Source organism: Microcaecilia unicolor, chromosome 1 (genome assembly GCF_901765095.1).
Source record: "Microcaecilia unicolor chromosome 1, aMicUni1.1, whole genome shotgun sequence".
NCBI lineage: Eukaryota > Metazoa > Chordata > Amphibia > Gymnophiona > Siphonopidae > Microcaecilia > Microcaecilia unicolor.
Window position 1 is genome coordinate 460496391 of NC_044031.1, and position 18709 is coordinate 460515099.

The window sequence follows — 18709 nt, forward strand, 5'->3', positions numbered from 1 at the left end:
GAGAAAAATTAGTTTCTACCTTGCTTCTTGTTGCGTTGGAATGCAATTTTATACCACGTCCCATTATTGTAACGTTTCTCTGTAGTGAGAGATAGAGGTCCTGATCCAAGGTCAACAGTTAGTCTAACCCTGCCATCAACTAGTTCAAGCGACAAGAAATCGCTCTGGAAAAAAGAAATAATTAAGAGAAATGATTATTGCTTAGGCCTGGGTCTACTTGTCTCAATAGGCATTAGTGCAATACTTTGTTGGATACTGATATCAGCTTCATAGTGAACAAGTGCCTGGTCAATATGCAAATGCCACAACAAATTTATAATCCTAGCCAAGATGTTTAAATATAATAGCACCACTTTCTGGATAGTGAGTGGCACCAAATATACATGCAGTGGGGTAACTGTCACTAGCTCTACAAATAGAAGCATATTCAGCCACTATCCGTATAGCATGTGGTTCAATTTAGGACAGCTGGTCTAAATTAAACTGCATAGCCATGTTGACAGCGGATGGATATTTGTCAACTGTCCACAGAGGTACAAGGAATGCCTGCATTCTGCCCCTGCTCTGTCCCAGCTTATCAAGATAGCGATGGGTCAGTCTAAGAATTTTCAGTAGCAATATGGGGGTAATTCTACAAACTAGGTGCTAACATTGACACACCAATTGTGCATATTAATTATTAGAATAATAGCATATATGCAAGAATGTGTGCACAAATGTGCATAAATGTGAAAAAACCTTCCTAAGTGCTATTTTGAAAGTGTGCACAAATCTTACATAACACATATTTTACAGTTCCTCGTCATCAGCAGAGGATGAATCCAGAGACTTGTGGATTATGACCATCTACCAGCAAGTGGCGATAGAGAGCACTGAACGAAACTGTTTTATCTAGGATGGTATGATCCTTGGGCAATTAGTATATCTCTACATCTCCAGAAGCTGGTGGAAGGTCTCTCACAAACTCAGTTGAGCAGGGATGTTTAGGCTTACATTGCAGCCTACACTTGGGGTACCACCTGGTGGTGCCAGGTCCCTGCCCCACCTTCCCCGGTTAAATCACCTATTAGGGCTAACTGCTAATTTTATATAGACACATAAGTATTTATGGATCTTTATAAAACAGCCCAAAGCACAACTAAAATGACCTCACGTACAAAGACACCTGCTCAGACGTTTGCAAGTATTTTGACTCAGCCAGAGTTCCACCCAAAATCCACTCCCATCTGGCATACTTTTATGCAAAGAAGTCATTTTATAAATGTACTGGTCATTAAATGATTTGACTATACACCGTATTGGCCTCGAAGAAACCAACCAGATGATCAATGTGGAATAATGAATTAGACGAGTAATATCTGGGGATAATCAGGTTAATACCACGGTTTTTTTTCTGTTCACTGTTTAATTGATCTCCTTGTCTTGTTTCACTCTCCCTATTTAGAATTACCTGACTGAAATAATTCCTATATATTACTTTCACTGTATTTCTGGCAAGTTGTTTTATTGCTTGTAAAAATTTAAATGGTTATAAATAAAATAAAAAATAAATGTACTGGTCGATATTCAAAAGGATTTAACCGGCCAGAAACGACTGCTGACAAATTAAATCGCTTGTTCGAGGCTACCCACTAATTTTCAGCGGCACCTAACTGGTTAAAACCACTGAAAATTAGCACCTACATGAAAATCAGCTATTTTTTTTTTTTTGGGGGGGGGGGGGGGTGCAGAGTCAGCACTTAACCAGCCAAGGTAACCGTATAAAACACAATCCTATCTTTATGCGGTAACCTATGGCAGGTTAAGTGCCGAACATTGACTTCACCAGCTAAGCGTTAGCCAGCTCCAGAAAAACTGGATATTCAATGTCGAGGCCTGCACACAGCCTAGCATTGAATATCTGGGAATAACGTCGGTGGCAACTAAGTATTTTCCAGTAATTTTATGCACATATACTGGTATGTACGCACGGTGAGGATAATCAGGAAAACAGAGCATGAATCCTGAAAAGACTACAAAGAAAACCCAGATATATTCCTCTTGCCTTTAAAGCTTTCTCTTACCTAAGAGGAGCTTGGCTATGCCACAGGGGGAGAGCTGGAAAAAACAATGTCAGGGAGTGCAGCTAGCCTTTGAAGAAGGTTCAAAACTATACATGGGCTCTGGAGGCCATTAGTGCCGGACTTGCGCCTGCATTTACCTGCACAGAATATTCAGAGGCCCGGAGCGTGGGAACAAATGAGCATGCATACGAACAGCGCAAGTAGCAGGCTAATGTAGTCAAGCTCATTTTGTATTCCTCCCCAATTCTCAGAAAGAGTTCCCAAAACAAAACTGCCTTACTGCAGCAAGAAATAACTCCAGGTCGGAGCAGTTGTTAGGGTGTTGGAAGAGATTTCTCACGACTCTTTCTTCAAATTCTGCTGGCTTTGATTGCTTTTGGAAGCAGAAGGAAGCCCTTGCAAGCCCTTAAGCGCTAATCACGAGAAACGAATATGCACAAATCGCAGCAGACCCAAAAGCGCTGAATATTAGTGCTTAGCCAGCTTAAGGCTATTTAACCGGCCAGGAGCCATTCCCGGCCGGTTAGATAGCGTGAATATTGGGCACATAAAATTAAAAAATAACAAACCGCTTTTGTACTCTCTTTCTTTGATACATCTGTGTGACCATAAAATAGAAGAGACCATCATTGCCCTACATAATAAGACACACAACAAAATTGATGCCTACAATGTATATTCCATTGCTGTAAATAAAGACAAGTTTACAGTTCCCACAGATCAAATAATTCAGACTAAATACAGTTAGTACACCAGTCAATAATGCATCCATTAATCAAAGATGACCTTCTATATATAAAATATCCATTACCGTGCCATTAGATGCAAGATAAAGAAGAAGCCCGTTAGGAGAGAAGGTGCTGAACAGCATCACTATCTGTGTCACAGTAGAGCGCAATGTCTTTTCCACAACGGAATATCCACTGCCATCAAAAGTGAACGACGCATCTTCATCTTCCGGGCTGCAAAAGCAAACTTGTGATCAACCACATTCGTTCACAACCCAGCTAACTGCACCGACTACCAGCGTGAACCGATGGTGCACCAAATCCTCAGCTATTACAAAATCAAAAGTGAAAACTGAAATGTTTCTTTAAGTCGACCTATAGGAATGCAGTTATTACAAACACTCTTACACCAAGCTGTGCATGCCTGTCAAAATGAAAGGGGAATAACTAAGTTTCTTTTCCAAATATATTATTAAACTTTATGCATTTTATAACTTTGTCAAGCTGTAATGTAAGTTTATTTTTTTTCCAGGGAGGGTGCTGGGGAGGAAGATGAACCAATGTGCAGTCCCTGAAAGTGAAAACCATTGTGCATATGATAATGTCGCTATTTGCATGGAATGATGTGCACAAACAGAAACCTATGGAGCCCCTTTACTAACATGTGTTATGTAGTTAGCATATGGTAAACATAATTCTAATACAGCACCTGCACCTTTTCTAGAATAGAGCAGTGGTTCCCAAAGCTGGTCCTGGAGGCACCCCAGCCAGTCAGGTTTTCAGAATACCCACAATGAATGTTAACGAGAGAGATCTGAATGCACTGCCTCCACTGCATGCAAATCGATCTCATGAATATTAATTGTGGGTATTCTGAAAACCTGACTGGCTGGGGTGCCTCCAGGACCAGCTTTGGGAACCACTGGAATAGAGCTTAGAATGAAATCCCACACCCAACTCTGGGCACCGGATTTACACCAGCTGAAACCTGGTGTACATCCTGGTGCACAAGCTGGGCATAGATGCCAAAACACTGTGCCCAACTTTTTGGAACACCCCTGACCTTCCCATGCCTCTCCCATAGCCGTACAACTTTTTAATTATTTATTTATTTATTTATTTATTTTTTGTTACATTTGTACCAATGCGGCTTACATGGGGCAATGGAGGGTTAAGTGACTTGCCCGGGTTGTGTGCTATGGTATTATAGAATAGCGTGCAGCCAGATCCTAATTGGAGCCAATTAACATGAATTGGTTGTTAGCCTCAATTATTGCTCTTTAATGGCTCATTATCCAATTAAGTTGAGTACACATTTTAGATGGATCAGTGTACAAATGTGAGTGCTATATAGAGAATCTGGGGTAACTGAATCCTTTCTTTTGGGATGGGGTGTAGGCGAGGACAGCATGTTGCAGTTATAACACAGTAATGTACCGTCTGCAATCTTCTTTGCAGATAGCGCTGATGCACTTACCTTACCGCCTCCTAAGTGATTTTTCTTGTGGGGTAACTGTATGGGAACATGTTGGGACCGCCCTCAATAGTTACTGCACAGGCTTTACATTTACCACACCATAATTTTGGAGCTTACCACATGGAAAGTGCAAAACATTACTGCACTTTAAGGTCCCCTATATTCAAAACACTTGATTCATATGATTTATTAAAAACTTTATCCAAAGAATATAGCACAAACATAAAGGAGACATCTAATGGTAAAACAGGGATTTTCCTTTTTTACTTGAAATAACCTGTTAGCCAAGTGTAAGAACCTTTTGTATGATTTTATGGTGGTATGTATCTCATAAGTAATCAAGTATCTCCCTCTGCTGGTCCCAGCTGGTATAGCACTTGCAGCAACAGTGCATGCCAATATTTAGCTTGTGGGAGGCAGCCTGCCTCAGTGTTGCAATCAGTGCTCACCCTGGCTATTCAATATTTATTTATTTAGATTTTGCTCACACCTTTTTCAGTAGTAGCTCAAGGTGAGTTACATTCAGGTACACTGGATATTTCCCTGTCCCAGGAGGGCTCACAATCTAAGTTTGTACCTTAGGCAATGGAGGGTTAAGTGACTTGCCCAAGATCTCAAGGAGCAGCAGTGGGATTTGAACCGGCCACCTCTGGATTGCAAGACTGGTGCTCTAACCACTAGGCCACTCCACTGGCATTGAATATTCAGGTTTTTTTTATTTTGGCTGGCTCAAACTTAACCGGCTATGTCAATATTCAGCATTGGCCAGTTAAGTTTATAGCGGCCAAAGATAGGCCTGCTATTTAGGCAGTCCGATTTGGCTGCTAAACTTAGATGGTCAGTGCTGAATTTTGCTAGTTACCATGCGATACAGCCAGTTACCTTTTCGGTGCTAACCGGCAGCATTCAGCAGAGATAGCCAGTTATCTTGCACTGAATATTAGCGGTCAGGCATTGAAATGCCATTTCACCGGTCAGTGGCCGCTATTTCTGGCTGGTTACATAGCGCTGAATATCGGCCAGATTGCAAATAGCTTTAACAAAGGGGTGATTTGTTTTTATCTAATTTTGATAATGTTTGTATTTTGTTTACCCTGACCTTTTAGTAGATGTTTTTATGCTAATTGTTGTGTCCTCTTCATTCTTCTCTGTTTCTATATTGAAAGGAAGCTCTGGAATGAGGGGGCATAGGTTGAAGGTGAAGGGGGTCAGACTCAGGAGTAACCTGAGGAAATACATCTTCAAGGAAAGGGTGGTGAATTTGTAGAACGGCCTTCTGGTGGAGGTGGTGGACACAAATACTGTACCTAAGCTTGACAAGTATATAGGATCTCTAAGGAAAAGGAAAGGATAGTGAATGGTATGGCTGGGTAGACTGGATAGATCACGTGATCTGCTGTCATTTTTCTCTGTTTTGAACTTTAATGTAATGACCTTGTACGGCATGTTTACCATTTTAATTTTACTTGTATCATACTGTTTTCCATTAAGGAGTCCTTTTACTATGCGCTAACAAATTTAACATGTACTAAATGATAACATGCCAATTATATTCCTACGGGCATCTTATCATTTAGAATATGTTAATTGTTAGTGTGCACTAAATCTGTTAGCAAGTCTTAGGAAAAGGATCCCTAAATGTTTAACAATATGCACTCCAATAAACAGAAAAAGAAAATGGTATTACACCAAATAGCCTGTTTTAAGAAGAGGCACAGACAGAAATCAAGAAAAAGCAAAAAGGCAACAAAAGAGGGGAATGAAACAATCAATCTTTCCATTATCAGTGTTAAATCTATCCAAAAAAAAATCCCAATTCTGGATTTTTCAGCTGAGTCATTATTCTCCAAATTCACAAAAGTCCCTCAAGCTGTGCAAGAATCAAAAGTTATCCTTACCAGGAAAAATGAACCATTTACAGAGAACCTTTAGAAAAAAAAAAAGGCTGCGTCTAAGGCTAAAACCAGAGGCTTTGGAAGTTAAAAAAAAAAAAAAAAGGCTTTCCTGTAAAATTGAGTGGCTCTTGCCATATCCGGAAATATTTTTTTGTAGCTCCACAAAACATGAGCAGATGAACACAAGAAGAACAAACCTTTGCAATCCAAGCAGAAAAACCAACACAGCGAATTCAGGTGACAGAAAATCAGAAGACGACGCTCTACAAGTTCAAATGTTTATTGTCATCCATGACTCAACAAGGGCCGTGTTTCAGCCACTAGGTCTCCATCAGGAGTCTCAATAGGATGTAAGTAATTAAAAAGGCATGATACACGGGGAACAGAAAAGAAAACCTGATAAACAATTATGATGCAGCTCACTGTGTTGGTTTGTCTGCTCCACAAAACATAACATCTTTTGTAAAAAGTATTCAATACTAGCATTTTTTAATCCATCTCTGATGTAAATGTCACACAGAAAATAGCCCTAGTAGAAATATTATCTAGCGAATCCTCCAAGAAGCCATTCTCTCCTCTGTTCTCCAAGATAACCATCTCTGCAGGTATATAATAACAATTTGATACCAGAAGGTTGTCTGCATTTCCAAGAGCCAATTCCACCTTAAAATATTTCTTGAGAAGAATTTCTGCTGACAACAATTTAGTATGAAGACAATTTAACAAGTACAAATTCCTGAGCTTTAATTGAGGAGGCAGAGACTGCCTGAAGAGAAGCCATGTGTGTCCAACACAGACAAATGTTTATCAAAAATAGAGAGATTAAAGTTCACATTATTAATAATTTCTTATGCAAAATTACAAAACTGGAAGTAGAACACCAAAGTATAGATTCCAAGTTTTGAAAGCTTGATAGTTCATGTAGGTTTTTTGCCGATGATGACAGCAAGTGCTCCTTGAAATCAATGGCTGTGTGCCTAAAAGAACGGAGTCTGTTGAGGCTTTTCCTCCAGTTTTTTTGATAATTTCCTGATATTGAATGTTGTATAAGTGTGTGGCTAAGGACTATATTACAGTAATATTTATGAAAAGAAAATGTGGTTTTTGTTTGTATGAATTGTTATCCTCTTAAGCCCTGGTTGTGAGTTTTAGAAGATTCTTTGATTAGCATGTAAACAATTTAGACATTTTTTAAATGATTTTGCGGTATAGTGAAATGTGAAAACTTGCTGATTCAGAATGCAGGAATCATTTAGCACAGTCCCATACTTATCCGTGGGCCTTTGGTACCCGATGAAACAGATGCCACTCCCAGAGATTTAACCTTTTTGCTTGCCCATATAGAAATTTTCATAATAAACAAAAGATGAGAACAAAGGAGGAGCTCACCCTCACGGAACCATGAATAATAAGTACAAAAGTGAAGTGGATCCAAAAAGGATATCAAAGAATCTATTGTAAACAAGCTGAAAAACAACCCGACATGGCCGTAGAATCTCCCCCAGCAAACAAGCCCCTTAACCAAAAGGCAAAAAAAACAAATAGTAAGACAACCCAACACCTCATATTGATTCATGTGTCCATATTGTCCATGGAGGCCTGTGCCTTAGATCACATACTGGGCACTCACTGCCATGAGGTAGAAGACGCTGGAGCCTTAGAACACGGGAGCCCGGCAGTGCCTGCTGGCAAATCTGTGAAACCCAACTCAGAAAGGGCCTTCCAAGCTTCAGCTGCAGTATGAATCTTCCTGGATTTGCCCGACACCACGAAGAGCCCAAAATTCTTTGCTTTTAAGTACCGGGTTACATTCCACAAAGCCCAGTGCTTTTATAAAGTTGTACAGGCCAGGTCTTGATAAACCAAAACTTTGCAGTTTTCCCACACAAAATCCTTTTGGGCTCTGGCCTTACTTAATCTCCTCTTTCAAGACATAATCACAGAAACACAAGATAATATCCCGAGGGACATCATCCATGCGCTGTGCCATGCCCCATTGGGCTCGATCAATCTTAATTTTCTTCCAATCCTGCTCCTGCCATTCTCCCTCTGGTACTCCCAAAAGCAATGCATAGATCTGCCTGCTGGGTTTGTTGGATGCTCTGTACTGTGTCAGCATTACCTTCTGCAGTTCAGAGCTTAATCTGAGAATTAGCCTAAGGATCCCGGGCCTACCCAGAGGCCTCTGACATTTCTCCTCCATCCCTGGTCTGATGTCAGTACAGGTAGATAGGATGTCTTCCACCCTTTTGGGTGTAGTTTACATGTCTTAAGAACCAGTGCTCAGGAGAATAATAGAAGCCAGAACACTGTTTCCATAAACGGAGCCTTCATAGGAATTCACACCTCTTTGGTAATGAGGAGATATCAGAATCAAACAAACCAAACTGTACACAGGCTAGTGCTGGGAAAACTAATTCAGATATTTAAACCCAGAGAGGGACACAGACAGACACGCACACAGGACATACACACGCACAGACATTCACACAAAGGACATACACGTACACTCAGACACACACACACAAATACCACACTTTCAGATATCCTACACATTCAGACACAGGATACACACCATTCCTCGTCTTTGCCCCAACAGAAGGACAAACACTCGTTCAATGACAGACACACACAGAATCAGAGGGATGCACAGAGCCTGAGATACACAGAAGCAGTCACTTCCTCCTGAATTCACACATTATTATTGTTACCCAGTTTGTTGGCCTCTCTAATTTCCATTAACATTTCTACATCTGTCCATTCTGGCCAAATAGACAGTAATACACTCCTATCACTATCCTTTTCCCCTTTACACATGGAGTTTCTATCCATAAAGGCATATTTTGTGTCCTGCAAAATTTCTTGTCTATTTGGTTCAAGGCCTTTTAAACATATAAAACTACCCCTCCACTAATTTCGTCCACCCTATCACTACAATATCACTACAATATAAGACATAAAACCATACCAAACAGAGGAGACCCAGGGAGATGACCAAAAGAGGAAGCCATGGAGCAGAGCAGGAGTCAAAGTGATGTTTTAAAAGATGTAGGAAGCACTGTTCTTTGTAAAGAAGTAAAACATTGTGTAGAAAGCTGGATTAGGTCCTATGTGGTATCATCTATGGGATGTTTCAGTATACTTGGGAAGGGAAAAGATAACACGTGAATATGAACGTTGCTCAATCCAAATAAAATACGGAACCATTAAGTCCCTTAAGTCTGCCCCTCAGTTTAAGCACTGTGACCAAATCTATATTAGATCTGTATATGCTCATTTTACCTGTATCAATATGCATCACAGTAAAAAGACAATTTAAGAATGTACTGAAAAATGGACTTCCTCACACTGTATTTCATCTTTTGTACTGGGAGGCTTCACAACTCACTACATGCATTCTCAAATCAAATAAATGTACATACAAATAACAGGCATATAAAGATGCATTAAATTTCAAAATGATGATAACTCAAAGACAGAGGGATAAGTTGGTCTATTACTATACCTTCCAAAACATCCACCACATTTGCCCTCCCTTTCAATGTAGTTCCAGAGACCAATGGATTTCCCATTCAGTGACGCCTCTGCCATACAACCTTTAAAATGGGTCACTTTAATCGCCGGTGACTTCTGTTAAACAGAAAGAAGTTTGCTGAAGTTTATTTATTGATTGATTGGGATTTATTAACCATCAAATTATCCCAACTGACTCTGTACCACACATCTTGTTCCCATCATATATCTGCTCTTGGTCCCTCAGCTATATGGTAAGCTGTATTGTAGAAAATCTTTAGCATCATTTCTATGTTAGTTGAATGTTCTAATGCATGCTTATTAGGTGTATCAGTAGTATTATGCTAACATTGTATTATATCTCTAGTATTTGAATTCCAGTGCTGTTAAATGTGTATACTTTTGATACTGTTTCAGGGCAATTCTATTATTAGGTTTCAATTTACTGTTTACAAGTTTAGCTCATTTATTGTATTTATGTTTATGCTTGGATATTTTACTATTGTTATACTGTTAATAAAATTGTAAGTTTTTTTGTTAAACTGTACCTGCTGTACACCACTTTGGGTGAATGTCTTCAAAAAGGCAGTTAATAAATCCAAATAAACATCCAAATAAGAGCAAGACATTTAGAACTTGATATTGAAAAAAAGCTGAGCTTCTAAATTTCTGCCATATTTTCAGCTTAAAATTCATCTTAAGTTAGGAGCATAAAAGTTATGCTTATAAATTTAGGCCTGCCATTTCTAAGTCTGATCTATGACATAGTGCTGAAAATCAGTGCTAAGTTCCTAACTTCTACTCCCCGCCATAAATCAGCCTGTTACCACCCACTTGTTATGCTCCTAAATTTAAGAGTTTAGTGAAATTTTGGGCCCGATATTCAGACAGTGGTAATCAGCATTTTGGTGACCACTGCTGGCATCAAACCCAGAAATTCAATGCTAGGCCATATCCACTAGTATTGAATTTCTGGGTTTCCAGAGCTGGCTAATGAATAAGCGCGGGTATGGGTTACTGCATAAAGATAGGACCACATAAAAGTCAGTCCTATTTATGCGGGTAACGGTTAACCTGGGCGGTTAAGTGCTGAATATCAGCACTTAACCGCCCAAGTGCCAACTCCACCCCCCGGAATGCCGCTAAAATAGCTGGTTTTCAGTCCGTCGCTAACTGGTTATTTTCAGCAGCACTAACTGGTCTAATGCCACTGAAATTTAGTGGTTAGCCCCTCAAAGGCAATCTAACTGGCCAGGAACTGTTTCTGACCAGTTAAGTCACTTTCAATATTGACCCCTTTGAGTAATAATTTATGTACTCAGCCCTAGTAAATTTTCTCAGAGACCAATTTATGAGAATTACTCTTAAAGTTAGGAGCATAAATGCTTTGAATATCGGGTCCTTTGGCAACACTCAGTTTCAGAATTGATAAACAACTACCTAGTAGTTTAATGGTGGCACAGCTGCAATATCTTTAAATCCTATGCTACACATGAGCAAAATAAGTCAGAATGCTGGACTTTTTACCTTGACTTGTCCTCCAAGTCCTCCGATGAACACTCGTGTCGACTTGTTGACATCCAGTACAGTCGAAGTCCCCACCGACTTGGTGGTTTTCATTAACGGTATTTGGGAGGAACTCACTTCTTGGATGCTCAATGTGCCAGTCTTCCCATACCTGATGAACATATTAAGAGTTCAAAAATATCAAAATAATATTAGCAGATAGCGAAACAGCAGAATCTCATCTCCCACCGAACAGTCTGAATATCTTTACAGATAAATATATGCTTATCCACGCCTGTCCTGATATAACATTTAATCATCTCTCTGACCTCAAATGCAACTTTCTTTAAATTAGTCACCTTATTTTCTAACTCCTCTTAGCTATCCATATGATCCATCTTTACTTATACCCTATGCTATCTACTAAAATGTTCTATTACATATTATGTTGACATTGTAAGTAGTATATTATGCCATACTTTGTATTATTGTTATTTGAATATTTTTACGGCTGTAGTTGTCTATTGCTTATGTTTGATTTATTCCACTGTACACTGCCTTGAGTGAATTCTTCCAAGAATTGACTTGTCAGGAGGCTGAGAGGGGAGGTCGTGAGTTTTCAAGGGGGCTAGGAGGGGTCTTTAATTGATGAGAAGGTGGGAGGTGGACATGGACACAAACTTATATGGATCCTGGCCAATATTCAGCCAGGACCTGCATAACTTATGTGGATCCCGGCTGAATATTGGCTGAGACCCACGTAAGGGCCAGAAGCATGACACACTCCAGTCAGCCACTGACATTCTTATGCCGGTGATTGGACACAGCTTAGCACTAAATACTGGGGCTGAATTCTGCCCGGTGGTCAACATTTAAAAAAAAAAAAACACTGACAGTTGAATATTTACTGGTCTAAATATGATAAAGGAATGTGATTTTTTTTTTAGGGGGGGGGGGGGGATTTGCTCCCACCTTTTTCAGCAGTAGTTCAAGGTGAGTTACACCTTTGTACCTGAGGCAATAGAGGGTTAAATGACTTGCCCAAGATCACAAGAAGCAGCAATGGGATTAGAACTGGCTACCTCTGGATGTCAAGACTGACGCTATAGCCACTAGGCCAATCATAAAAGGACAGTTCTACTGTGTAGAAGCCAACAGATGATTGTAAAGTTTGTAAATTCTTTCTTTGAAGAATGGCTCAAATACATGCCAGTTTCTCATGTCCCCCTCCCCCCTTCAAGTTCAGTATTTCTTCCTTTTTCCCCTACTCATCTTCCCCATCAAGTCCAACATTTCCCTCCACTTTCTTCCTAACCAGTTGATAATCTTGTCTCCTTTTTGTATTGTCAATCTATCAATATGTGCACTATTTGTAATTTATTTGCTAATCTGCTACTCTCAGCCACTTCATCATACTTCACTATTGCTGAAATTCAAATTTTGTATTTTTAATCTAAACCATAAACCATATTGAACTCAAGCTTGTTTTGGGGATAATGTGAGATATAAGTATCATAAATAAAATAAATAAATAATTGTATTATAATGGGCAATTAAATGTAAAGCAAAATAAAATAAGCAAAATTATTCTTTAAAAAACACACACACAAACAAATACTATGCAACCGCAAGATGAACATTTCTTCAAGCACATTCTGCTCTGTACCATTCTCTTACCTGGTTGCATGTATTCTGTGCCACTTGTTGTTGTTAATTTGAAAGTCGGGATATTCTAACCTTGTAGATCCTGAGCCCAAATCCCACAGGAAAGAGATTTTACCTCGCCGCATTTCTATCGCCATAAAATCAGACTACAAAAAGGAAATATCGCATAAGCTTCTGCAGAAAATCTCACTGAAGGATCCATCATTCAAAAACTGCTTTTATTATTATTATTACTAGCATTTGTATGGCGATACCAGATGCACACAGCGCTAAACACCTGACACAAAGAGACAGTCCCTGCTCAAAAGAGCTTACAATCTAAATAATACAGACAGACAAGACAGTTACGGGTGAGGGAAGTAATGGGTGAGAAGGAAGGAAGGGACAAGGGGAGGGCAATTGAGCAGTGGCTAGGAGCTAAAAAGCAGAGGAAGTGGTGTAATTTTCAAAGCCATTTCAAAAGGTAAAGCAATGATTTTCTCCTGGGACTGGGTTAGTACAAAACTATCCACCTAATGTGTGGATAAAAGTATAGATGCTGATGGTAGTCTTATAATAGGTGCCTCAGCTTTCAAGGCACTTGGTTGCATATATTATGCCTAATTTAGAAAAGAAATGTGTACAACTTTGCACCTTTACAAGACAGATGAAACATATGATCTGAGACAGGTTTAATTACATGCAGACAAGTGCCAGTAAGAATAGGCAGCTATGTACTAAGGGCTAGATTCTATATATGGTGCCTGAAAAATCCGCACGGAACAAATTTCCGCATAAGCGTTTTCTATAAGTGGTGCCTAGATTTAGGCAGTGTATATAGAATAAACTTAGTTGATATCCCAGCACCTAGAAGTATGTGAATCCATTTACACCAAGGAAAACATGATGTAAATAATGGCGTGTAGATTTAGGCGCGGAGGGCCATATTCTATAACAGTGCACGTAAATTTTGGAACGCCCATTTCCCCTCCCATAACCATGCTCCCTTTTGGCTCCGTGCATTAGAATTTAGGTGCTGTGCATTACTGAATACACGTGGAGGGGCATTTTCGAAAGGGATGTCCAAGTTTAGATTTGGACGTCCTCACAAAATGTCCCGATCCAGGGGCGGGGAAACCCGTATTTTCAAAACAAGATGGATGTCCATCTTTCATTTCGAAAATACCGTCAGGGACGTCCAAATCCTTAAATTCGGTCGTCCCTAGACATGGACGTTTCTGATTTTCGGCAATTTTCCAAACCAAGGATGTCCATCTCAGAAACGACCAAATGCAAGCCATTTGGTCATGGGAGGAGCCAGCATTTGTAGTGCACTGGTCCCCATGACATGCCAAGACACCAACCGGGCACCCTAGGGGGCACTGCAGCAGACTTCATATATTGCTCCCAGGTACATAGCTCCCTTACCTTGTTTGCTGAGCCCCCCAAAACCCACTACCACGAACTGTACACCACTACCATACCCTTAAGGGTGAATGGGGGGCACCTAGATATGGGTACAGTGGGTTTCTGGTGGGTTTTGGAGGGCTCACTGTTTCTTCCACAAATGTAACAGGTAGGGGGGGGATGGTGCTGGGTCCGCCTGCCTGAAGTGCACTCACCCACTAAAACTGCTCCAGGGACCTGCATACTGCTGAGGCTGCATGACATCTGAGGCTGGCACGACATATTTTTAAAGATGTTTTTTGAGGGTGGGAGGGGGTTAGTGACCACTGGGGGAGTAACGGGAGGTCATCCCCAATTCTCTCTGGTGGTCATCTGGTTAGTTTGGGCACCTTTTTGTGCCTTAGTCGTAATAAAAACAGGTCCGGTGAAAACATCCAAGTGTTCGTCAAGAACATCTTTCTTTTTTTTTCATTATAGGTCAAGGATGTCCAAATGTTAGGCACGCCGAAGTCCCGCCTTCGCTACACCTCGGAACGCACCCTTGTCCCTGCGACGGAGTGCAGTTGGGGACGTCCAAAATCGACTTTCGATTATACCGATTTGGATGTTTCTGAGAGAAGGACGTCCATCTTCCGATTTATGTCAAAACATGGGCATCGTCCTCTTTCAAAAATGAGCTCATTAGCAAGTTACATGCATAAAATCTACTTATTGTCAATTAGTGCTCATAATTACTTGTTAAATGCTATTAAAAACACTGATTGGTTTGTTAAGCCAATTAAGTTACACATGTTGTTATAGAATACGCTTGGATTTCATCGCGGAATGCTAGGCGAGGTATATAGAATCCGGGGTAAATGGCCAATCCATAACAGGTCGTTCACATTCATGCACCACTCAAAAGCATAAGTATATAGAATACTGTCACTTTCGCAGGCAAGTGCACACTTATGCGCTTCAGTGGCAAACAAAGCAGCTAAGCGTAATTCTGTAAAAGTACGTTTAAGTGGCATAGCACATAAATGCAAGGGGCATGGGAGGGGCTGTCCCTTAGTGTGCATAAGCCAGTAAGTTACTGAATATCAAAACACCCAGACAGGCAGTGATCTGCAGCCAATTGGTGCAATAAACAGAAACAAAGCAGACCAACTTGTAAAAGAAGATCTTTTAATTATACAACTGCCTATGTGGCCACATTTTGCCAAAAGGCTGTATCAGGGGCTTTATAATACACTTAATACTTTAACTTTATGACACACTTTTGGCGAAACGTAGCCACGTCAGGCAGTTGTATAATTAAAAGATTTTCTTTTATAAGCTGGTGTGCTTGTTGCGTGTATTGATACAGTAAGTTACGGACATCCCTGATGCCTTTTGGCGACCGCAGGTACAACAGGTCTAACTGTGAGCACCTAAATGTAAGTTGTGCTGATAGCGGAATACACTAGTCTTCGATAACAGAATCAGGGTCCCCAGATGACTTTACAGAACAGGCTCCTACCATGTGGCATCAGGGTGCCCACTTATAGAATTGGCCAACACTCCACTTAGACTCCACTACCAGAAATTCCTACTTGCAGATCGTATAAAAGGAGCCATCATCTTTCTACTTTTTACATGTACAAAGCTCAGAGCAATTATATAAGAGCTTAGTTGAGTGTGTGAAACACTGCTCTACACGCTCAAATCCCTTATACAATTATCACCAAAGTTTACCCACAGCAAATACAGGTGTTCCTAAGCCTAGGACTGGGGAAGAGTTTCCATTTAGGCACATACTATTGAGTTTTACGAAAATAGATATGTATTTTACCTAAAAAAAATTATGTGCACTAAACAGCAGATGTTCATGTAGTTTTCTGATTTTCAAAACGAATGCACAAGCAAAGAAATCTTCAGGAGTGGAGGAGTAGCCTAATGGTTAGTACAGTGGGTTCAATTCCCACTGTGGCTCCTTGTGACCCTCCGTAACTCACTTAGGGAGTCTTTTACTAAAGATTAGCTTGAGTTATCTGCAGCACGGCCCATAGGAATAAAATTGGTCCGGCTGCAGATAACTCGAGCTAATCTTTAGTAAAAGACCCCCTTAATCCCATGAGGGATAAACAAGGTACCTCTACATAATAACTGTAAACCGTTTTGCTTGTACCACAGAAAGGCAGTATATCAGAATCCATTCCACTAATATGTGCAGTTATAAAATTACCTCTTTGCTGGTTATATAAAAGGAAACAGCATTTTTGTCACTCACAGATAGGAATATCCACTACAACCAAAGATAAATCAATACTGAAATACAAACTCCCATAAGATCATGCAGTGCAGTGTGTGGCTTACATTGGTGCTGCTGCCCAAGTAGAAGAGGAGGTTATCCTGTTCGCTCGTTTTCACATTCAGAGTTAAAGTGTTGTAGTTGGTGGAAGAGATTTGTGGGTGATAGGCCCGGATACAGTCTCTATCTGCTGAGACTGCAACTTTAATCTAAAGAAGAAAAAAATGCATTACTAACATCAATCCTTGTGTAAATGCCTCCAATCCTTGAGTAAATGCTCCCCACCACCCCAGCCATCATGCTGTCCTCTCAAACGCTGTCACTACAAAAGAAAAAAGGCCAAAACACCCCCATGGATGGACAAAAAAACTAAAAAGTGGAGATGAACACGTGAAGGGCCCGTATTATCGAAACAAGATGGACGTTTTTCTTTCGTTTTGATAATACGGTCGTGGATGCCCAAATCTGGAAATTTAGGTCGACCTTAAGAGGTGGTGGTCCTTAGACTTGGTCGTTGCTGATTTTCAGCAATAATGGAAACTGAGGATGCCCATCTCAGAAACGACCAAATCCAAGCCCTTTGGTCGTGGGAAGAGCCAACATTCGTAGTGCACTGGTCCCGCTCACATGCCAGGACACCAACCGGGCACTCTAGGGGGCACTGCAGTGGACTTCACAAATTGCTCCCAGGTGCATAGCTCCCTTACCGTGTGTGCTGAGCCCCCCAAAACCCACTACCATAGCCCTTATGGGTGAAGGGGGGCACCTAGATGTGGGTACAGTGGGTTTCTGGTGGATTTTGGAGGGCTCACATTTACCACCACAAGTGTAACAGGTGAGGGGGGGCCTGGGTCTGCCTATCTGAAGTGCGCTGCACCCACTAAACCTGCTCCAGGGACCTGCATACTGCTGCGATGGACCTGAGTATGACATTTGAGGCTGGCAAAAAATATTTTTAAAGAATTTTTTTGAGGGTAGGAGGGGGTTAGTGACCACTGGGGGAGTAAGGGGAGGTCATCCCCGATTACCTCCGGTGGTTATCTGGTCAGTTCGGGCACCTTTTTGTGGCTTGGTCATAAGAAAAAAAGGACCAGGTAAAGTCGTCCAAGTGCTCGTAAGGGATGCCCTCCTTTTTTCGATTATGGGTCAAGGACGCCCATGTGTTAGGCATGCCGAAGTCTCGCCTTCGCTACGCCTCCGACACGCCCCAAGAACTTTCGACATCCCCGCAACGGAAAGCAGTTAGGGACGCCCAAAATTGGGTTCCGATTAAGGCGACCCTGTGAGAAGGACGCCCATCTTGCGATTTGTGTCGAAAGATGGGCGTCCTTCTCTTTCAAAAATAAGCCTGATAGCCTTCCGGAAAACCAAACAGAAACAAAAAAAGGCAAAGATCTGCCACAGAAATAGCAAACCAAAAGAAAAAAAAATGGAACAGGAGGGTAACAGAAGAAGTGGGTAAGCTTGTAATAAACCACTTCTTCTGTTACCCTCCTGTTCCATTTTTTTGTCTTTTTTGATCTGCTTTATTTCTTTTGGTTTGCTATTCCAGAAAACCAAAACACACTTGGAAGTGGATATATAATCAACTTTATTGGTTGAATTTTGCATGCAAACGGACTCAACATGGTCCCGTATTTCCGTGACCAAGTGCCTGCGTCAGGAGTCGTTCAATCTTCTGAAAATCCTACTTTGACAGTATTTCAACAGTAGCCTCGATCACTACAATAGAGAATGTAAGCAACTCTATCTTCAAAGCCTCACACCTCGTTCTCTCAACAGTAAAACTCTGAACAAGCCTTGTGTCATGATCTTGCAATGCACAAATTTTGCACAGCTGATCCATGAGTACTGGAGCGGCTCGCCCCACTACCATACAGGAGGGAACAGCACTCAGAATAGCACTTAAGAGTACTGGCATTTATGTGCATATACACAGTATGTTTTGTGCACTACTTGAAGGTGGTCCTGCATAAGGACTTTTGATCCGCAGGAGCGGGAGGATAGTTATGGTCATTGCATAGGAGTGACACAAATGATTAGTCAGGGCCCATAGTTCTAACATTCTGAAAGGGACCAGGCTCTGTGCTGCCTAGCACAATAGGACTATTAAAATGAGCTGAGCGTGGGTTTTTTTTTTTTTTTTTTTGGGGGGGGGGGGGGGGGAGAGATATAAAATAGGGGGAAAAATCTTTGGGTGGTAC

The 18709-nt window shown here is 40.9% G+C and overlaps 1 protein-coding gene across 1 annotated transcript in view; it reads right to left on the reverse strand.

Annotated features, from left to right (window-relative positions):
• The window catches only part of LAMA1 (laminin subunit alpha 1), a 357026-nt gene that overhangs the window by 41350 nt on the left and 296967 nt on the right, over positions 1-18709 (reverse strand). Inside the window, 6 exon segments of the mRNA XM_030213227.1 lie at positions 20-164; positions 2875-3025; positions 9669-9793; positions 11204-11354; positions 12860-12993; positions 16571-16714. Of these exon segments, the coding sequence (XP_030069087.1) occupies positions 20-164; positions 2875-3025; positions 9669-9793; positions 11204-11354; positions 12860-12993; positions 16571-16714 (850 nt within the window).